The sequence below is a fragment of the Pelodiscus sinensis genome, chromosome 11 (genome assembly GCF_052426305.1).
Source record: "Pelodiscus sinensis isolate ZL-2025 chromosome 11, ASM5242630v1, whole genome shotgun sequence".
NCBI lineage: Eukaryota > Metazoa > Chordata > Testudines > Trionychidae > Pelodiscus > Pelodiscus sinensis.
The window spans coordinates 4688188-4711339 of record NC_143062.1 but is presented as its reverse complement, the minus strand read 5'-3'; the positions used below and the strand labels follow the sequence as shown (position 1 = coordinate 4711339).

At 43.4% G+C, this 23152-nt stretch overlaps 1 protein-coding gene across 1 annotated transcript in view; it reads left to right on the top strand.

Moving 5' to 3' along the window:
- Positions 1 to 23152, top strand: part of SYN2 (synapsin II) — a 260118-nt gene that overhangs the window by 99801 nt on the left and 137165 nt on the right. Inside the window, exons 3-4 of the mRNA XM_075939636.2 lie at positions 2314 to 2405; positions 12634 to 12790. Of these exons, the coding sequence (XP_075795751.1) occupies positions 2314 to 2405; positions 12634 to 12790 (249 nt within the window). The remainder of the gene's footprint in view (positions 1 to 2313; positions 2406 to 12633; positions 12791 to 23152) is intronic.

The following is a 23152-nucleotide window of genomic DNA, read 5'->3' as shown; positions in this document are numbered from 1 at the left end:
GGGGGTATTGAGGTGTGACAACAGCTCTTAGAATATCCTCAGTTTTGCATGGTGATCCAAATATGAAATGATCAAAAGCTGATTTCCTACATGACAAATGGAACTGAAGGTTGGCTTTTTCTGGTTCACTCTATTACCTTAAATTAATTTTAAAATGTACATGTACTCCAATTGCAGTGTTAGCACTTACTTCTAAATATGGTGTAAATCCATTTATATTTGGAGTGCCTTAGAGGATTTATATATTTTTCACTTGAACTGGATTTCTGAAAAAAGCCATAAACACATTTTTTGCTTGCATTCAGTGACTGTAAAATGGAATGTAGCCATGAATATTTTGCACATCTTTTTGCTTAAAAGGGATTGTTTTGTCTCTGGAATTTTTGAATAAGCCTCTAAGATAGCAAAACACGATGAGCAGGACCTCAAGTAATGTAAATCCAATATAGCTCTACTGAATTGAATGGAATCACATTGCTTTATGCCAGCTGAGACTCTGACCCACATTTTTAACTCAGAAGCATAGAAAGTAATGGAAGGATCAGAAGGAGTGTTTAGGGATACAGCCAATCTTGTAGTTCTTGTCATGCAAGCAGGTCCCATGTGGAGACATGCAGAAGTCATTTGGAATGCCACGTGGGCTCTAGGATCTTCTTGTTACGAAGTCTGTTGCAGAGTTGGGACGTACTTTTATGGATAGGAATCTTAAGTGTATGGTGCTTTGCTTAGGATACCTGATGTGGAACCTCTTTAAAAGAATATATGTAGAGACATTCAGACACAAGGACTATGTCTACACTGCAGGCTTCTTGCACAAGAACTGTTTTGCGCAAGAGTTCTTGCGCAAAAGGTCGTGCACAAGAGCGCATCCACACTGCCATGAGCTTTTGTGCAAAAGATGCGCAAAAATGCAAGAGATGTGCTTTTGCGCAAGAGCGTCCATGGCAGTGTGGATGCTGTCTTGCGCAAGAAACCCCTGTTGCCCATCTACACTGCCTTCTTGCACTCTTGTGCAAGAGGGATTATTCCTCGTGGGGAGAGGAATAACTCTTGCTCAAGAAGCCCTCTGTTCTGACGCTTTAGTGTAAATTTACTTGCACAAGAATACACATGCAGTGTAGCTTCTCTGCAAGTTTTTGCGCAAGAATAGCCATTCTTGCACAAAAAGCCTGCAGTGTAGACGTAGCCATGCTATAAGTAGGTACTTTGTCTACATATGGCATTTACCTACAAATCAGAGTCTGGTAATATGTTTTCTGGAAAACTTAGGCTACAACTTGGAGTAGCTTCATTAATTTCCCACTGAAATACCACACAGAGCAAAAATAAATATCAATCATTTTACACAAAGATTAAAAAGGAAATATGCTTAGCCTGTAATTGAGCTCCAAATAGGTCCTTGTCATGGTTACATTTATTCTATAGCCCTTTTTTTCTTTTAGTATGTTAAAATTATTACAAATTTGTAGTGATGTGAATGTGTTGCACTTCCTCAGGCCTTCTGAGGAACAAATCTGGACAAAGGGTGGGCTGAAGCAGTATTGCTTTTGGGATTGTTTATTGGCACAGATTTTTAAGAGTAAAGTGATACTCACAAACATACATCACATTCATGCTGGCAGTTTGGAGGCAAGCTGCAAATGCTGTGTAGATTACTTTTGATTTTGCTGGTGGCTAAAATGCTGGCCAGGCATCAGCTTCCCGGAGACTTGATCACGCTGTTCCTTGGGAGATCCCTTCGGATCTGCAGGAGGCTTTACTTCCTTTGTGCCGGTCTCAGGTTTCTGCTGTGATGTTAAATTTTGTCCGAGAGAGAGAGAGAGAGAGAGAGATTTTTCTGGCCACTTCTCAGTTAATTTATCTGCTTGCAGGGTCTTTCTCTGCCTTAAAAGGTCACATCCTAAACCGTCTTTTTGGTTGGGTATTTCTCATTTACACCTCACATACATTACACAGGTTACATACATATTCATAAGTAATATGGTTTCTAAGCAAAGTGAGGCCTCATGGCCTTGAATACAAGAAATTACATTGTACTAAAGATAACATTCCAAAGGCACGATAAAAAGCTTCACATATTATAACTAAGAAAGCCACTGTCAGGGAAGAAGGGAGAAGCAGAGGAGTATATCTGGTCAGCTAGACACCAGTGAAGAGGAGGGAAGGGGGTCGTGTCCAGCTGGTGATAGTATGTGCCTGCCTTTTTTAGGTGAAAAGTATTTATTTTCAATACTAGTTATACTTCTGAAGGAAGTTAGTTAAAATGTGGGTAAAATAAAAGCAAGTTGACTAATTTGAGCCTCTTTTCCATAGGCAAAATTTTCAGAGATCAACTTGATAGCCCATGCTGATGGCAGTTATGTCATAGACATCCAAGCATTCCGTAATGGCACCAAAGTTGTCAGGTAAGTTATATATAAATATTAGCCACTTTTAGTATATAGGTTAGAGTTAGATAAAAGAATGTGCCCCATGTGCTGTTGTTTCCCCAAATTTACCTTGTATAAGATAGACACAGAAAGAGTTCTGTTTTCAGGATGAAACCATGGCCCATTAAAGTAAATGGCAAAAATTCCCTTCTCTAGTAATACACACAAAGAGATTTAATAACAGTGTTTGATTTCTGAATATTTAGGTGAGAACTTATGTTTCAGTAGTACTTGCCAGAAAGATTTTTTTAAACATACTAATGCTGCCTTTTGTTCTCCCCCCCCGCCCCCCCCCCAAAAAAAAATAATCTGGAAAAAATGGAAAACATTTGTTACAAAACGTTGAGGATTTGGGGGGGTTGGGAGGATGTGTGCCTGTGATGAGCATAGTACACACTCCTGTATATGTGTAAATACAGTTATGTAGTAGAGCTTCTGTCCAGTTTAAATTACAATTACTGTAACTCATTTTCTGTATTCTTATCAGAATTCACAAACATCTTACGTTCTTCGAATGATGTCCCCATGGGTGCTCCACTATTGGTGTTGGACTCGTCCCAGTGTCTCAGATCAGAGATTTTTTCATCAGTTTCTGGTTGGGCTGCGCATGTGCTGTTGCAGGCACGAGCTGTTCATGCCATTGGAGTTTGCGCACAAGGTCCAACTCCCCTCAGTTTTCTTCTTACCGTCCTTAGTCACAGATGGAATCAAAATCCCTCCTCCCTTCACAGTTCCTGTAGATTGAAATTTTAGTTCGTAGTTAGTTGAAAATTACCGTTACCTTTCTTTGCACTGTTGTAATAATAAAAAAAGGACAGTTTAAGTTTATAGGCAAAATACTGACTGCATCAGAGGTACCGCATTCAAAACTGGACTGTTGACCGGCTCTCTTTGGCATACACTGAGGTAAGACAAAGAAATGAAGGGGTCTCCTGCCTTTAAAAAGTGCGACAAATGTTGTGACCCCATGCTAGTCTTGGATGGACATGGGTCATGTATTCGATGCTTGGGTGAGGCACGCATCCCGCAGACGTATGTCCACTGTTCTAAGTTAACGGCCAGAAAGAACAGAGAGCTCAGACTTAGGATGCTTCTCTTTGACAAGGCACTAGAGCCTCAAGCGAATAAGGAGGGGAGTACTCAGAATGAGACTCCCATTAAACAAAAGAAATGGTCAGGCTCGCCTTTGTCTAAACCGACCCCAAAGAAAAGAGCCTCCCCAGCACACTCTTTGCCTCCCAGAGTCAGCATGAGAGACAAGCCAGGCACCTCTGGCAAGAGACACCCCTCTGCCACTTCAGGTGTGGAACTGAAACTGCGAGGCCCGGAACCATCAGCACCTAGGAGATCTGGCCATGGCCGTTCCACCGGCACCGACAAAGGTCAAGGAAAAATCAATCAGACCTCTGCCCCTCTGTCCTAGCCCGGGACTGGTACCATCCCTGCCAGCACCAATGCCTCTGCCATCGGCACCATGTTCAGCTACACTGGGAGAACACGCCTCCAAATAGTGCCACTCCACTTACAAGCACGCTCGCAGCACGCTGCCAACAGCTAAATCACATTTGGTCTCACCACCACCCTTCAGAGAGATGGCTCACTCACCCAGATCACCCATCCTGCCCCACTTCAGTGATTATGAGGAAAACCATAAGAGTGTTTTCTCCTCCCAAAACTTCTTGCCAGATAGACTGAATACACCTCATCAACGGCACCAATCCTGGTATTTCCATCAAGCTCCATGGTATCCAGAATGGTCATATCATGTGCATTACTCGTCAAGGTAGTCCCATATAGATACTGGGCACCACCCAGGCAGCAATCTCTACCATCATCAACTCCCCTTTACAGATCGGAGCCACCCTCTCACTCCCATGTTCCTCTCCCCCAATAGAAGACCTGGAAGCCGAGAAAGGACAGATCATGGATGACGATGACCCTAACCAATTGGGAACCTCTTCACTCCAGATGACTCATCCCCCACTGATGACTTAAAACAGTTCCAGGAGCTCTTCAAGAGGGTTGCTACTAGCCAGGAAGTCACTCTATCTGAAGTGCAAGGAAAACAACACAGGCTTCTTAAAAATTTACAACCATCCCACAAAAACCAAGATCGCACTGCCAATCGATGAAGCTGCCTACTGCATTGATTGGCCTCAATTTATACCTCATCCAGGCACAAACTGCACAAGCACATAACTGTCCTTATGAGGGTTCACGCTTCCCTGAAATGGTAGACCAATCCCAGGAATCTCCTCAAGGGTGTCCCCTTTCACCAAAGACAACACTCTATACAAATAATTATGGAAGCCTGTCTACTGGGATGGGGTGCACACAGGCATGGCCATTGCACCCAGAGCAAATGGTCCACCCACAAATCATGCTGGCACATCAGTCTCCTCAATCTCTGCGCAGTGAGCAAATGTTTCCTGCAACATATTCGCAACTCCACAATGCGTATCCTCACAGACAACATTACCACCATGTTTTACATCAATTGCCAAGGTGATGCCTGCTCTCCATTCCTCTGTGCAGAAGCTGTGCGCCTGTGGAATTTGTACATTCACAACAATATTCACCTTGTAGTATCATGCTTTCTAGGAGTCAGCAATACAACTGCAGATGCTCTGAGTTGAAATTTCACTACGTACCATGAATGGGAGCTTCGTCCCGACATTCTCTGTTCCCTCTTCCACCGATGGGGATTCCCAACGATAGACCTCCTTGCAATATATCAGAATTCCAAATGTCCCCAGTATTGCTCCAGAATGGGAATAAGACCAGTATCTCTTGGGGATGCCTTCCTCTGCCCATGGAAAGCTCCCCTATGTTACACATTCCCTCCAATGTCTCTTACATCCAGAGTGCTAAGAAAGATTGAAACAGACAGTGCCCTAATCACTTTTATAGCCCCTTCCCGGGCCAGACAGACCTGGTTCCCTTATCTTTTTCAGATGTCTCCTCAACCTTCTTACCCCCGTCTGAGTCGCCAGGATCTCCTATCCCAGAACGCAGGGAGACTGCTTCTCTCACACCCAGAAACACTACACCTGACAGCATGGCTTCTCTCTGGTTCTCAGAGGTGAAGAAGGCATGTTCACGTCAAGTAAAAAAGGTCCTAATTTACAGTAGAAGGAGAACCATATGATGTACTTACCTCAAAAAATGTTCTCCCTACATTTCACCCAAAACCACACTCTTCCCGTGAAGAGGTGGCACTACACACACTGGATGTCCGCAGGGCATTATCATTCTACATAGATCGTATGCGATCCTTCCGCAAATCGCAAAGTCTATTTCTCTCTTGTGGAATGTTCTCAAGGCATACCTCTGTCCTCCCATCCTATATCCAGAGTAATTACATCGTGTATCACGCAATGTTATTTGCTACAAAACAAAACACTCTCTCCACTCCTGAGAACACACTCTATATGGGCTGTAGCTATTTCAATGGCCTTTCTGAAGGGAGTCTCGCTGAAAGATATCTGTGCGGCGGCTATGTGGTCATCCAGAATTACCTTCATGGGACACTATGCAGTACCATCACAAGCTCTCAGGAGCTCCACTGTGGCGGACGCAGTTCTCTCTTCTGCCCATATTGCATGATTCAAAGCCCACCGAAGTGGTGGTGGGGGTACTGCTGCACAGTCACCAACAGTAGAGCACCCATGATGACATCACTCGAAGAAGAAAGGGAAGTTACTCACCTTGTGCAATAACAACAGATCTTCAAGATGTGTGTCCCCATGGGTGCTCACAATCCACCCTTCCTCCCTTCTTCTTCGGATCCATTTTCTACAACTTGGTGTACAAAAAGCAAACTGAGGGGAGTCAGGCAGCACACGCAAACTCCAATGGTGCAAACAGCTCGTGCCTGCAACAGCACATGCGCGTCCCAACTAAATACTGCTCAAAAAAATCTCCGATCTGTGGCGCGAGACGAGCACCCACGAGGACACACATCTCGAAGAATTATCGTTATTGCACAGGGTGAGTTACTTCCCTTTTCTTCCTCTACATCTCATTCACCAGAGTCTGAAGGTCTGAAGGGGGGAGATGTATGTCACTTCCACCAGGGATCAGTTCATAGAGGTTACCTTTTAAAGGGGCACTTTTTTCCTTTGTCTAATTTCAGGGTGCACCTTCAGAGATATGATATGTAATCCTTCAGTGGACTTCCCCTTTTTGGGAGAAAGTTGCAGTCTCTCTTTTACATGGTCTGTAAAAATAAAGGAGGATCATAAATCGCATAAGTGATTTTATTCACAGTCCCAGGAAACTGAATTTCGTTACGCGGCACACACTTCAGTGCACTTGACATTCCCCCCAGAGACCTAAATCGATCATACATTCTCAGAACTACCTTATAAATACCCTAGGGATAACTTTGATTAAAAACAAGCATTAACTTAACAGTTTGTTGTCCAGTCTACAATGCCATTTTGTCTAACTACTAATCTTTGTAATGTTGCTCCTGATAAATTATGCGGTATACTTGAAAACTATACACTAGACTTCCAATAATCCGGAACCCATGGGACCCCAGGAGGGGGTGTGCAAGGCGGGGATGGGGTGCCCTAGGGAAAAGGGGGGGAGGTAGTGCAAGTCCCCTCCACAGGAGGGTTTGTTCTGTTCTGCCCGCACTAAGGACTGCCCGCGATGGCCAGGATTGCAGGGGAAGGGGGGGTGCTCCTGGGGAGTTGGGAGTTGGACTGAGCCTCAGGGACTAGATCCAGGCAAGCCAGGAGCCACATCCAACCCCTGGGCCTGAGGTTCCCCATCCCTGAGTTAGGGGGTGATCAGCAGCTGCTGCAAAACTTTTGCATATGGAAGGCCGCTTTCATGGAACTTTGTGAATTGCTTTCCCCTGCCCTGAAGTGCAGCAATACTAGAATGAGTCCCGTTCCGATAGTTGAGAAGTGAGAGGCAATAGCCATGTGGAAGCTTGCAATGCCAGACAGTGACTGGTCAGTTAATCAATTTGGAGTGAGTAAATCTGCAGTGGGGGTTGCTGTGATTCAAGTAGCTAAGGCAATCAATACCCTTCTGCTATGAAGGATAGTGACTCTGAGAAGCATGCAGCACTTAGTGGAGGACTTTGCCATGATGGGATTCCCTAAATGTGGTGGGATGATAGACGAAATGCACATCCCTATCTTGGCACCTTTCAAAAGAGTATATACACCACAAGGGGTACTTCTGAAGGATGTTGCAGGTGCTGGCGGATCACAAAGGTTGTTTTACCAACATTATTGTGGGACAGTCAGGAATGGGGCATCTTTAGGAACTCTGATCTCTTCAGAAAGCTGCAAGATGGAACTTTCTCTCCAAACCGGAAAATTACTAGTGGTGATGTTGAAATGCCAATAGTTATCCTTGGAGACCCAGCCTGCCCCTTGCTCCCATGGTTCATGAAGCTATACACAGGCAGCCAATACAGCAGTATGGAGCAGTTCAACTACAGACTGAGCAATGTGCTTTTGGATATTTAGAATGTGGTAGAATGTGCTTTTGGATATTTAAAAGGAAGGTTTTGTATTTTACTGACTAAGTTAGACTTCAGCAAAATCAACTTTCTCATTGTTATGGCAGCTTGCTGTGTGCTCCATAATATCTGTGTGCCAGTGGGGTGCAGTGTCTTGAGGGAGATCACCCAGCTGCTAATTTTGAGGAGCCAGACACCAGGTTTAGAAAAGTTTTGAAAACTTCAGAAGACCAGACAGCGATATGACAGTCATGTATGTTACTCTTAATAAGGTGTCCCCTGCATTAAATGTGCTGGCCTGTAAACTCCTTCTCCCCTTACTCCCTCCTTTGTAACACAATCAATAAAGATACTGTTGTTGAGAAATCATGCATTTTTATTTAGGGAACACAGGGAGCAGAGACAGAAAAGGAGTTCAGGGCATGAGCTCTAAGCGGGGGAGCATGGGCAAGTGGCATATTGCAGGCTCCCTGTTCAGCACTCACAGGTGTAAGAATGACAGCCTTCTGTTCTTGGAGACATCCCTGGGAATTGAGTGGAAAGCTGCCCTTGACACTCTCTCCCCAACCCTTGCTTTCTATGGCACCTGGGAGGAGAGACTATGGAACTTGGTGAGGAGGGCAGGTGGTTCAGCTTCTGTGCCTCTACCAGGCACATCAACAGCTCTGTCTGTTGCCCCACAAGCCTCAAGGTCTCCACCTGGGCCTGGGCTTTGTGTTTCCTGCACACTCTTCCCTCTTCATGCTCCATTCATATCTCCTTGTCAGGGCGGTTACTATCCCCCTCCCTCTCAGCCCCAAAGGATTGTGGGGCAGGGGCGGACCCGCGTTGAGTTCCCAATATCAGCATCCCCGGTTGCCACTCTCTGCCCCCTTCGGGACGTGGCCACCCCTGTCCTCGCCTCGGCATCCTCCACTCCGCTGTCCGTCGCCCCCCCCCCCCAGGTGGGCTGGCGCTGCGTTTAAATGCGGCCACCGGCTTACCGTGCATGCGCAACAGCGCGTGCGGCGATTGTCCGACTCCCTGCTCTTGGCGCGAGCGGTCAGCCCGCCTGTGCGTGGTAAGGGGGACGAGGCTAGCCCGTCACACTCCTGCAGCACCATTCTCCTCCATGCATTTAATTGCATCCTGTCGATGCAGGCAGATTGTGTTTCCTCATTAAACATATCATCCCGCTTATGTTTTTTTCACCTTAAGATCTATGATAGCTGAATAGCTGGAAGAGTCAGGGGAGTGTGCAACAGACTCACTGTTGCATCTTCTGGACAAAAATGTGAAGGTCAGATTTTAGAGGAGACACATTAAAGAATGCAGAAAAAGGGCTGACTTTACAGAAGATACCTTGTAGAATGCAGAAACTAATCTCTTACCATTAAAGAATGTTTGTCCAGCACAATAGGCATGTGTTATGTATAAGTCCAAAGTTATGTTTTTAAGTGCCTACTAGGCAGCAGATACAACACACAGTTCTTAAGGGAGCAGCTGGACTCCCTTCAGTGGTAGGCATAGTAAGGGGCAGGTTTGGGCTCTTGCTCTTTTGCTTCCACTTCGAAAGCATGTGTGACACAGGGGCTGCAAATTGCAGCTCTTGCAGCTAGGCAAGCTTCTGCATTTAAAAGGGTGCCTACAGTCGTGAGGTTCTTTGCTGGGGGGGGGCAGTTGTGGTGGCAGGGCAGGGGCTCACAGGGTCACCATGTGTTTAGCACCCCGTTTGCCCAGGAGAGTGCAATTTTCCCTTCCTAAGGGGCCTGACAGGGATTGGCGGGGCCAGGCTCAGTGGCAGGGTAGGGTCTCACACAGTCACTAAACCATGCTTTGTTGGGGATGAACAAACAGAGGTGCACTACCATGGTATCAGTTACATAGTTTCCCCTGCTTCATCCAGGTTGCCATGGACTATATCAGTCTTCTCTGAATCACACAGAACGATAGGGAACAAATGTTGACTGTGGCCAGAAATCTGGACCTTATGCAACAATGTTTTGTACTGCAGCAATAGCAGATCACTTATTGCAGGCGAGGCATGGAAAGGAATAAAGCAGGCCTCCCCAGAAACCTCATTGGAAGGATGAAAACGTTGCATTATAAGAGCTTTTCAGAGTTGTGGATTTGCAGCTTCTGACCCAAACCATCCATTTGTCTCCTTTCTCTGCTGGTACACCTGCCTGGACACTTTTATTTTCACATGGCCCTGCTGGGTGTCCTTGCTGTATCCTTTTTCCACCATGCCCTGTGTGAATTTGGCAGAGGTATAATTGTTTCTTTCCCTGCTTTGTAGTTATGCTTGCACAGGTTCCTCTCCCCGCACAGCAGTCAGATCCAGGATCTCCTGCACACTCTGTGCTGGAGCTTGTTTGCATCCTTGGGCATTCATGGTCAGGCATTCTGCTGAGCTGTTATGCTCTGCTCCCCATATCAGTCAGACAGGAAATGAAATTCAAATTTTCCTGGGGCTTTTTCTGTGCAGTTGGAGAGCAGCAGATTTGAAAGTGCAAGCCAGAGCAGTCACATTGGGGCATCGTGGGACACTTCTAGGAGTCCAAAAACATCACTTTTCACAGTGCTATGTCTGCACTACCCTAAAATCCACCGCACTAGGTTGAATTTACCATTACCTATCTTGACAAGTAGGAGTATAGGAATCAACTTTAACAGCCCTTAAAGTTAGTGGAAAGGGCTTGACAGGGTGAACTCGTTGTTTGGAAAATTTACTTAATACAGCTAAGCTCAACCTAAACTCTTAGGCTATGTCTACATTGCGCTCTCTTGAGCAAGAGCATATGCAAATGAGACATGGTGATGAATATCGCCACACCTGATTTGCATACTTAATGAGCTGCCATTTTGCACAAGGGGCTTTTGTGCAAAAAGGAACAGTCTACATGGCTCCTTCTTACGCAAAAACTCCCTCTTGTGCAAGAGATGTTCTGCCTGAAAATAAGCGGCAGAATGGCTTTTGCGCAAAAGCTGCTTGTGCAAAAATGGCAGCTCATTAATTATGCAAATGAGGTGTAGCAATATTTATCACCATGCCTCATTTGCATATGTCTTTGCGCAAGAGAGCGCAATGTAGACGTAGCCATAGTGTAGCCCAGGTGTAAATTATGTTGGGTCTGCAGGCTTAGCAGGAGTAAAAAGCAATATATACTTATTTCTATCTCTTGGGTCAGCACATGTGACTAACTATGTTCTGGGAGAAGAAATGCTGGGTAAAAGGGGTGTTTTTATATAATCACTTTTCAGGGCAGAATCAAACTTGAAACTCTTGTAAAGAAATTACACAAAGTTTGATGTGAAAATTTAATCTTCCTGGATAATAATCCAGGAAAATTATGAGCTGCTGTACTTCATGTAATGGCCTTTTTTACCGATGGTTTATAGTGGATCAACTCGGATCTCATTTTCACTGCACAGTGTTGGTGTCAATAAAGTTACTTTGGGATTTCATACATTTTCATGAGATCAGAATCTGACCCACCATATTTAATCTGCTATGGAGTTTGACGGCTCTTTCTCAATTTAATGAATGTAGGGGTAACAAGAAGCCTTTAATTATGATAAAACTAAGTTTATGTGGCCAGACTTCTTTTCCAAATTATGAAAATATTTTCTTGCATCATGTAAGATCTACCTCAGACCCAAATACCCTTGTCCCACTTCCTTCCCCTTCTTCCCTGAGGCCCTGCCGCTGCTCCACCCGTTGTCTGGGGCCTCACCCTGCTCACTCCATTCGCCTTCACCCCCCCATCCGCACTCACTTTCACCAGGCGGGGGTTGGGGTGCAGGCTCTGGTCTGGGCCAAGGGGTTTGGAGTGTAGGAGGGGCTCCGGGCTTAGGCCAGGGTGGAGGATTGGGATCCAGGAGGGGTTTCAAGGTGCAAGCGCTAGGAAGGAGTTTGGGTGCAGGGGGACTCACATCTGGAGCAGGAGGTTGAGCACAGGAGGAGGTTCAGGGCTGGGACAGGGGTTCAGGAAGCAGACTCTGGCTGGGCACTGTTTAACCGAGATGGCTTCTGGGTGGTGGAACAGTGGGGTTAAGGCGGCTTCCTCCTGCCCTGGCCCTGCCCCACTCCTGAAAGCAGCTGGCATGTACAGCAATGGCTCCATGGTGCCATGTGCTGCCCCTCATCTATAGGCACTGAGCCCACAATTTCTACTAGCCACGATTCCCCATTATTGATCAATGGGAGCTGCAGGAGTGATGTCTTATACTACCCCGAATTGAGGGCTATTCACGAACTCAGGCTAGTGAGCCATACTGAGGGATAGATATATTGACTCTGGCCATTGGGCCACACTGCCTGGTGAGTAGGGCCACTTATACACTCGGAGTTACTCAGAGACCGGCGAAGTTTCGCAAATTATAGAGACGGCCAATTCCCTTGTGGCCAAAGAGGTGGCATGCGCATCCACTTCCTTAGCTCTTATTCTTCATAAAAGAATTTGATAGCATTTTAGCCATGTCTTCTCTAATAGCAGGAAACTGCAGAAACTGTACAGAGATGCAACAAAGCTGTAGCTCAAAAATAACTATTCACCTGGTTTTGTACTTCAGCCAATAAGAACCTTTTATTGTGAGTTTCAGTTTATCTGTCTTGTAAATGCTGTTTTAATTCATCTCCTATTGTGACAGCTCATACAATTTCCCATTTTAAGACTCTTTTATCAAAGAAAATAATTTGATAATTACATAATTGTTATATATCTTTTTTCTCTTTAGATCATTCAGACCTGATTTTGTTCTTGTTCGACAACATTCATTCGGTATGGCTGAGAACGAAGACTTCCGTAATTTAATCATTGGAATGAATTATGCTGGTATTCCCAGTGTCAACTCCCTAGAGTCAATCTATAATTTTTGTGACAAACCCTGGGTGGTAAGTTACAGATTCATTATAAAGCTTTTAATATAGATCCCTGGTGCAAAAATTAAGTTTCTATTTGTAGTAATTTAATTTCAAAGCCATCACGACTCAAGATAAGCATGTAACTACCTGCAATGAACGGGGTAGAAGGGAAACAAGCTGTATTTCTTGTGTTTCACATGAATGAGCCGATGTAGAAGGAGTTAAGGCTGAGAAAATATTCGAAATAGTGAAATAAAGGTGAGGAAACTGGCTAAGAGCCCACATGCTGCTAATATCCTGCCTCAATTGAGGAGGATGTGTTTATTCACAGTTTCTTTTGGGGAAAGTGAGTTAAGAATTCTTTTTCGTGCTTGTGGTTTTTAATATAGTCTAAATTAACCTCTTCATCAGTATTTTCTTTCTACTCATGAATGATTTTTAGTCAGTGCTCTAGCAAGGAAATACGAAGCTATTAGCTTCCTTGTTTTGGGATCTCTTTTCATAATCTTGCTAGTACTAGCCTAGTGTTACATTTTACCCTCAGGTACACCTAGGGTAATTACCGTGGTCACTTGTATTTTGGTAGTTCTTGTATACATAAGAATGGCCGTACTGGATCAGACCAAAGGTCCATATAGCCCAGTATCCTGGCTTCTGACAGTGCCCAATGCAAGATGCCCCACAGGGAATGAACAGAACAGGTAATCATCAACCATTCCTGTCACCCATTCCTAGCTTCTGCCAAACAGAAGCTAGAGACACCCTTCCTGCCCATCCTGTATAATAGTCATCAGTGGACCTCCATGAACATATCTATTTCTATTTTGAATCCTCTTATAGTCTTGGAATGTACATCATCTTCTGGCTAGGAGTTCCTCATGTCGATTATGTGTGGTGTGAAAAAATACTTTCTTTTGTTTGTTTTTAAATCTGCAGCCTTTATTTTCATTTGTTGACCCCTAATTTTTGTGTTGTGAGAAGGGGCATATAACACTACCTTATTTACTTTCTCCACATGAGTCATGATTTCATAAACTTATATCATATCCCCCCTTGGATGTCTCTTTTCTAAGCTGAAAATTCCCAATCTTATTAATTTCTCCTCATATAGCAGCCGTTCCATACCCTTAATCATTTTTATTGCCCTTCTCTGAACCTTTTCCAGTTCCAATATGTCCTTTTTTTTAGATGGGCAACCATATCTGTGTACAGTATACAAAATACGGGTGTCCCATGGATTTATATAGTCATTATATTTTCTGTCTTTTTATATATCCCTTTTTTAATGATTCCCAAAATGCTGTTCACTTTTTTGACCACCTTTGCACATTGACAGGTTTCAGAGGGGTAGCCATGTTAGTCTGATTCAACAAAAACGAGGAGGAGTCCGGTGGCACTTTAAAGACTAACAAATTTATTATGGTATAAGCTTTTGTGAGATACAACTCACTTCTTCAGATGTTTGAAGAGAAAAGAAAAGAAAAAAGAAAGGTTGTGTATCCTTGATGAGGTGTAGAAGAGGTTTTAGCTGTGGGCTTTTCTGTTACCTAGTGGTGTTCTGTTGCTTTTTATGTTGGGTGTGTCCTATAGTAGGTGATTTCAGGATACTTATGCATTTCTGCGTTTCATGTTATGTATCCAGAAGTCAATTCCTTCAAAAACATTGCAACAAGAAATGGCTGAGCTGGAATTCAAATGCAAATTTGACAGTCAAAAGAAGTTTAAATAGAAACATGGAATGCATCTCTCATTCCAATAAGTAATTTCCCCTTCAGATACTCACCTTTTCATCACTGTTGGAGGTGAGTCACATCCACTGTGATTTTAAATAGCATTGTTACCCTCCCATCTCTGAATTCCTTCTTTTTTTTTCTTTTCTTTTTTCTCTTCAAGCATCCATAGAAGTTGATTGTATTTCATGAATGCTTATACCCTGATAAAGGTGCTAGTCTTAAAGTGCCACTAGACTCCTTGTTGAGTGGATATTTTTAGAGGATGATCTACAATGACTCCAAAATCTCTTTCTTGAGTGGTAACAGCTAATTTATATCCAGTCATTTTTTTATGTATAGTTGGGATTATGTTTTCCGATGTGAATTACTTTGTATTTATCAACATTGAATTTCATCTGCCACTGTATTGCCTAGTTACCCAGTTCTGTGAGATCTTTCTGTAGCTCTTTGCAGTCCACTTAGGACTTAACTACCTTAAGTGGTTGTATACCATCTGCACATTTTGCCGCCTCACTGCTTACCCCTTTTTTCCAGATTGTTTACAAATATGTTGAATAAGACTGATTCCAATATAGATGCCTGGGGGGACACAACCTCTTTCCATTCTGGAAATGTTTATTCCTACCTGTTGTTTCCTATTTTTAGGGTTGCCAGGTGTCTAGTTTTGAACCGGATAGTCCGTTATTTGAGCTTTCTGTCCAGGAAACAAATTGAGAAAATACTGGACATATAAATGCCCGGTATTTTCTAATTAAGTAAGTTTTATTATTATCATGAGTATCAGTACATAGTTGCATACTGCTTGGCTGGTAGACACAGTCACACTGCATGAGCATGTCTACCAGCCAGGCAGTACGCAACTATACAGTAGAGAAGAAGGGGACAGGGCTGGGGCGGGATGGAATCCCCTGGGCCGGACTCACAGCTAGTTGTTCTTCAAACTACTTTTTGGCTTTTCTTATTACATTTTTAACTTAATTTGGCAGTGTTTATGCTCCTTTTTATTTTCCTCACTAGGATTTGATTTCCACTTTTAAGAAGATGCCTTTTTATCTCACTGCTTCTTTTACATGGTTGTTAAACCACAGTGGCACTTTTTTAGTTCTTTTACTGTGTTTTTTAATTTGGGGTATACATTTAAGGTGAGCCTCTATTATGATGCCTTTGAAAAGTGCAGCATTCAGGGATTTTACTTTAGTCACTGTACCTTTTAATTTAAATTCCAGTTTCACTGTACCTTTAACGTGAAACTGGAAGCATTTCTGAGAATGCCACCATTGAGGTCCTGGATTTCAGTCACTTTCCTAGCAGCCTAAATTTGGCCTCCAGGATGGCCTACCCTTCCCTATGTCATTGGTACCTATATGTACCACGACCACTGGCTCCTCCCCAGCACTACACATAAGTCTATCTAGATGCCTTGAGAGATTCTCAACCTTCGCACCAGGCAAGCAAGTCACCATACAGTTCTCCCAGTCATTGCAAACCCAGCTATCTATGTTTCTAATGATCGAATCTCCCATTACTAACATCTGCCTTTTCCTAGCAACTGGAGTTCTCTCCCTTGGAGAGGTAACCTGAGTGCAAGAGGATACCCCAGCATCATCTGGAAGGAGAGTCTGTTGGTGTCCGATGCTTCCCTCACTATTTCCTTCCATCTTTCTCTTCCCAGTGCAGAGTGGCTTAGTTTCTGTAGACTAGCTCTGCACCAATCTACTATATCATCTACCCATTCTCTGTGGGGTCTGCCTCTCCTATTTGGACCATCCATTATGCCAAATACCAGGGTCTTAACTTTTCACATGTCGTTCATTCTGCAGATATGCCTGAATAGCTAACTTCCATTGTATAACCGTAAGAGAATAGCGACCTTTAAATCCATTAGGGTACGTCTACACTACAGCGCTAGTTCGAACTAACTTAGTTCGAATTAGTTAATTCGAACTAAGCTAATTCGAACTAACGCGTCTAGAACTAAAAACTAGTTCGAATTAGCGTTTTGCTAATTCGAACTAGCAAGTCCACATTGAGTGGACTCTGAACAGGGCTTAAGGATGGCCGGAAGCATGGAGATGCTGTCTCAGGCTAGCCGAGGGCTGCGCTTAAAGGGTCCCGACCCCCACCCCGGACACACAGTTCTCAGGGGTGCCCCGCTTGCAAAGAAGTTCTGGCTTGGAGTGCCCGGAGTACCCACACTGGGCACATCACACCACTCAGCCATCAGCCCGGCTGCACTTGCCGCAGGCTGCCATCTGGGGAGGGGGGGCAATTGCGGGGCTGCAGGAGAGCTTCCACCCCCAGAAGCCTGCAGAGCCAGCCCAGTCCTCCCCATCGGGGGCTCGTACCCCATTCCTCCCTCATCTCCTTCCACTTACCCTTCCCTAGCCCCCCTTCTTATTGATGTACAAAATAAAGATAACGTTTCTTCCAACATTGACTCTGTCTTTATTGAACAAAACTGGGGGAGACTGGGAAAAGGAGGTGGGGAGAGGGGAAGAGAAAGGCTGGGAGAGGGGAGGGCAACTAACATGATCAGGGGTTGGGAACAGGTCCCAGATGAAGAGAGGCTACAGAGAGGAGACGGAGGGGGGACAGGATAGAGGTCTCTAAAAGCAGGGGTTGGGTGGATAGGGTGCATTCAGAAAAGTTCTTCATGAGTTCCCATAAAGAAGGACTAGAGGACGCCAAAGGAAAGGAATGGGTAGCAGGCTTCAAACTAGTAAGAGAAAGTTGTTCTTGACAAAGCAAATAGTTAACCTGTGGAACTCCTTGCTGCAGGAGGCTGTGAAGGCTACAACTAGAACAGAGTTTAAAGGGAAGTGAGATCAAGTCATGGAGGTTGCGTCCATGGAGTAGTCTTAGCCAGGGGGTAGGAGTGGTGTCCCTGCCCAAAGTTTGTGGAAGGCTGGAGAGGGATGGCACGAGACAAATGGCTTGGTCACTGTCTTCGGTCCATCCCCTCCAGGGTTCCTAGGGTTGGCCGCTGTCGGCAGACAGGCTACTGGGCTAGATGGACCTTTGGTCTGACCCAGGACGGCCATTGTAAGCTCAGGGCTCAGGGTCGGGGGTCTCAGTGGACCCCCTTGATTTTCATGCACACCTGCTCCTGGGTGGCCAGGCTGGCAGCTCTCCTGCCCTAGACGGCCACTTTCCTGTGCCTAGTGCGGAGATCGTGGACGAGGTCCACGATGTCCGCACTAGCCCAGGCAGGTGCCTGCCTCTTGCAGTCCAGGGCAAGCTCCCGGGAGCCACCAGCCTGGTCCCGGGAAGAGGGGGTGGGCTGGGGGACATCGGGTGGGTGGCTCGAGCCGTGCCAGGTGCAGGGTCTGCTGGCTGGGTGCTGGCAGGCTTGCACCTGGCACGGGCACCGTAGCCAGCCCGTGTCCCTTTAAGGGGTCCGGGGCCGGGAAGGGGGCATAGAGTTTCCCTGGTGTTGGCCAGAGTGGCCACCAGGGAAAGCTGGGGAGGGCTAGCCTCCCACTAGTTCGAATTAAGGGGCTACACACCCCTTAATTTGAACTAGCTAGTTCGAACTAGGCTTAATCCTCGTAAAATGAGGGTTACCTAGTTCGAACTAAGCGCTCCGCTAGTTCGATTCAAATTCGAACTAGCGGAGCGCTAGTGTAGCGCCTATTAAAGTTAGTTCGAACTAACGTCCGTTAGTTCGAACTAACTTTGTAGTGTAGACATACCCTGAGTGAGTATCCAGGAAAGTTAAAATGTCCGATAGGTTTTTGTGTGATACCATTTCAAATATCTGATTTATGTCCATTAATCCTTTGTCATAGAGACTGTCCAGTTTGGCCAATATACATGGCAGAGGGTTATTGCTGGCACTTGATGGCATAGATCACATTAGTGGATGTGCAGTTGTATAAGCCTCTGATGTGGTGGCTTATGAGGTTAGGTCCTGTGATGATGTCACTTGTGTAGATGTGTGGAGAGAGTTGGCAACAGAGTTTATTGCAGAGGTGGGTTGCTGGATGAGTATGTTTGAGGTGTGATGTGTGGTTGCTGGAAAGATTTTATTTCAGGTTAGGGTATTGTCTGTACCCAAGGGCTATGAGAGTGAGGGATTGTTTTCCAGGATAGGTTGTAGATTGTTAATGATGCACTGGAGGGATTTAAGTTGGGGGCTGTAGATGATGACTGGTGGTGTTCTGTTGTTTTGTTTGTTGGGCCTATCTTGAAGAAGCTGATGCCTGGTTACTTGTCTGGCTCTGTCAATCTGTTTTTTCACTTCCCCAGGGAGGTATTTAAGTTTTAAGAATGCCTGATAAAGCTCCTGTATGTATTTGGTTTTGTCTGTGGGATTGGAGGAAATCTAGTTGTATCTTAGGGACTGGCTGAAAACAAATGATTGGGTAGTGTGTCCTGTATGAAAGCTAGAGGCATGTAGATAAGTAGAATGGTCACTAGGTTTCTGGTATAAGGTGGTGGAAATGTGGCCATTATTTAGTTGTACTGAAGTGTAAAGGAAGTGGATCTCTTGTGTGGTCTGGTTCAGGCTAAGGTTGATGGTGGGATTGAAGTTGTTGAAATCCCTGTGGAATTCTTCAAGGGACCCCTTTCCATGGGTCCATATGATGACTATGTTATCAATGTAGTGTAAGTAAAGTAAAAGTGCTAGGGGCTTAAAGCTGAGGAAACATTGTTCGAAGTTAGCTATAAATATGTTGGCATATTGTGGGGCCATGCAGGTGCCCATAGCTGTGCCACTGACTTGGAGATAGAAATTTGAAATATATTGCAAAAGATTTATTTGAGAATGAAGCATAAAAACAATTATGGGTAGTGCAATTATTTTCCTTTTCAATGGCCCAATAACTAATAAAACTTCAAGATCACTGTGGGCTGTAAATAGTAAGTGAGTCATAAGCTTTTCCTCTGAAATATGAGCAAGAAACATACATCTTACAACATATTTTTCCACTGAGGGCAAGTTTTACTTTAGCCCTCTTAACTGTTCTCAATAATTTTGTTTTTAGAGTTTTCTAAGACAAGCCCTCCAAAGAAAAATGACCAGTCATTACTGTACACAGCATGCAGCTAATTTTACAACTTTCTGTGTTGTGATGAACTTACATCTTTGTAGTAAGGCTATTGGGTATTACTGTTCATGTTATTTTACTGTGTCTGTTATTTTCTGCTCTGTGTGGCGTTTCTTAATGCTTTGATTCATCTTATTCAGTAAAGCTGGGAAATGAGGCAAAAGCTGTACTATTTATATGCAATAATGGTGTAATCAAATGTTAATGAATAATAAATAGCTCATTGTAACAGCCTTCTTCTGCTGTTAGAGCTATGAGAGATTTGAAATATTTTGGTGTTTACTGAACTTGGCAAGTCAGAAGAAAGCTTTTGTAAGCACAGTGTGCTAGACTTTCAGCTGACTGTGTTCTTCCACCCAACAAAAGGGAAAGATTTCTGTTTCTCACAACTGATCTTGTCACATGAAAGGAATATTAACTGGGAGCTTTTGCTCATGTAAGTCTGATCATGTCCATTACAGTTGGGAATTATTTGAACCTTTATTCTAATAAACTCTAAATACTACATTAAAATAAATATAAAGTTGCACATTTGAAATTAAATGATCTTACTGTTTGTTTAATAGCGTGTGTATTACAAGACAAATAATAAAGCTACAGAAACTGACATATTTAATCTGAGACAATTCAGACACTTGATATCCAGACTTTCCAAACGTTTTCAGAACATTTTTCTTCTAAATTCTTCTTCCCATTTTGGCTTACATACTAGATTTAAAAAGAAAATTTAAATTACATTTTGATAACTTGGGTTGTATTTTAAATTATTTTTAATCTTAATTTATAGTAAACACCATTGTATATCGGAATGTGTGTGTTCAAGAATGATGATTGCCTGTGCAAACTGAGTGCATTTTTGAAAGTGCTGTTGCATGGGTACAGTTACATAAGGATGGCCATACAATTTACTGTATATAACTTCTCTCTGTATTGCCCTATTTAGAAAAGTCCTTCAGGACAATTAACTTACTAATATGGGTGATGCAGCACTCTTATGTAAACTATTCATAAAAAATATATAAACATTCAAAAGTTCAGTGTAAAATTATAAGCCAGATGTTCAGGTGTACCCATGAATCATAGTCCTCATTCCCAAATTATGGGAAATAGACTCAGACTATCCAAGCAAAGCCTGAAGTAATTAATTTAGTCAAAAGTCATTAGTCATTAGTCATTTAGAATGGTATCTGGAAACATCCCAGTGATTGATAACAGGGTACAGACAGCATATTTTAAATCTGGCATAGGTTGATAGTGCCTGCAGGCTGGTTGGTTCATGGGAAATCACTTGTTAGAGTGCGGTTTCTAATGAACCACATTCATCCTCCATTTCTTTGAAGTTGTCAGAACTTTATGGCAATAATCTTAGTAGATGGCACTGATATTATTCTTTGATTTCAAGTCTTTACTTATAAGTGATGCCAGCGCAGATTGGAACAGATCTCACCTTACCTTCCAGAAACTCTACCAAGATTTCTCGAGTCCATTTGTAGAAGGAATTTGCCCGCTAATTGTGTCCAGGAATGGCTGGGATTAAAGAAACATATCAAGCACTTTACAGTCTATGGCCTGGTCTATAGGGGTACATCTTGACAACAGCGCTATTCTGCATCTTTGAAACAATCCCGTTATTTTGAAATATACTGGGCTTGCTATTCCAAAGTCTCTGTAAAACTTGTTCCACAAGGATTAAGGGACACTTCAGAATAGAGGTTTATTTTGAAATTTGGTGCTGTGTAGACAGCACCAAATTACAAAATAAGCTATTTAAAAATTAACTCCAAATAAACTACGGAATTTGCATAGCTCAAATTGCGTAGCTTATTTTGAGCTAAGGGTGCAGTGTAGATGCACCCTACTAGACCACACAGGTCAGTTTAAGGTACGCCATCCAGTTACGCAAAATATGTAGCTAGATTTGGCTTACCTTAAACCGAGTGGTCGTGATGGGAGCACACACGCCCATTGGCTTCCCTTACTCCTCACAGAATGAGGAGTACAGAACACTGGTGGTGGCTGCCCTCAATGTTCAATTTTGGGGTCTAGACCCACAAAATCAAACACTAGACGATTGACCTCCAGAGTGTCAATCTTCTCCATAGTATAGACATGTTCTGTGAATGCAGGAGAGTGTCCTACAGTTATAGAAAAGACTAGGTCAGAAGAACAACTGTTTTTGCTATGGAAAGTTTTTTTTGCTGCTTTGGATTATTTAGAAGCTGTAGGTTGACTATTGATGCCTATTCCTCTAGCCTTTCTCCATATACATCATAAATGGGGGCCCCCCAGTAGGCTTGCTGTAAATTAAAATTGCCTGATTAAGCCACAATCCCTGAGAAGGTTGGTAAGACAAGTGTTGTCTGGCTGACAGATGGAAGTTTGTAACATTGATAAGAATCTGATCCTTCAGCTTTCAATATTTCAACCTGATGATAAGATTATAAAATCAAAGTTGGACAAAAATAAAGGTCACTTGGGCTTCATTTGCTTCTTTGCAGGAAGTTATTGTTACTTATTGTCTTATATGTCAGGAAAGTTCCTAAAACATTTGTTAGGGCAAAACCTATTTTCAATCTTGTAGTTAATCTGAAATCCTAGCATTTCCAAGGACATGCCAATTGTTTCTTTTACTTTTGCCATAATTGTATGCCCCCACTAAAAGAGATGTTTACTAATCAGATTAATTGTGCAAACCTCATGTATTTCTGTCCTTATCGTTTCCATTAGGTGGCCATGCACCCTGTTAACAAGTTTGTTGATGTTTTATTCCTTCATTGTTTTTATTGCTAAGCTTGCTGAATTCAAAGTCTCCACGTGTTGCATTTTGCCCTACATCTCTTCTGCAGAACATTTTTTCTTCTCTGCTTTCATGTCTCTTCCCACTAAGCACTGTCTAATCTCACATCTTTCTGTCTTTTCATAGGCTATTTTAAGTGCTTTTCATTTCCTGTGTGTTATGTTGTATTTTCTCTCTCCCTGTCTCCCCTTTCTGGCAATATCACTATTAGAAGTTTGCTCTCTCTTGCCTTTTTCTATTGAAAGGTCTGTACTTTGATGCTCTGAGTAGCAGGCTGGCATGAAATTTGGAGGCACTCTGCAGGGAGAGAATTGAGTTGTGTTCATTCCAGCTTCCTACTGACCTCCATTGTTGAAGCTATGCTAAATAGACAGAGCACAGCCATACAGCTAAGTTTCAATGTTGTGTCAAAGTATCTTTTGGCAGATATCAAACATAAAATATGATTGAAAATTTGTGTTGATTGAAAATTTAAGTTTTTCATTGTTATTTCAAGCCTGTGACTAAAACCATAAAACACAAACCTTTTACCAGAAATCTGTCACTATTTATGGAGAATTCTGTGCTCAGTTCTCATTAGCAAAAACAGGAATTGTGCATCAACTCCAAACAGTGACCCAAAATCTGGCTCTGAGTTGCACTGATGTACATATGCCAGAAAATCTTCATTAGAGAAGAGCAAGGGTAGAAAATGTCCATTCTAATTCTGACTTCCTTTCAAACCTGAGGAATAAGAGCCTCTTCTGAGGCTCTTCACAGAAAGTACGGAGCTCTGTATATCCATTGCCCCTTCCATGCTGGCAGGAATAAT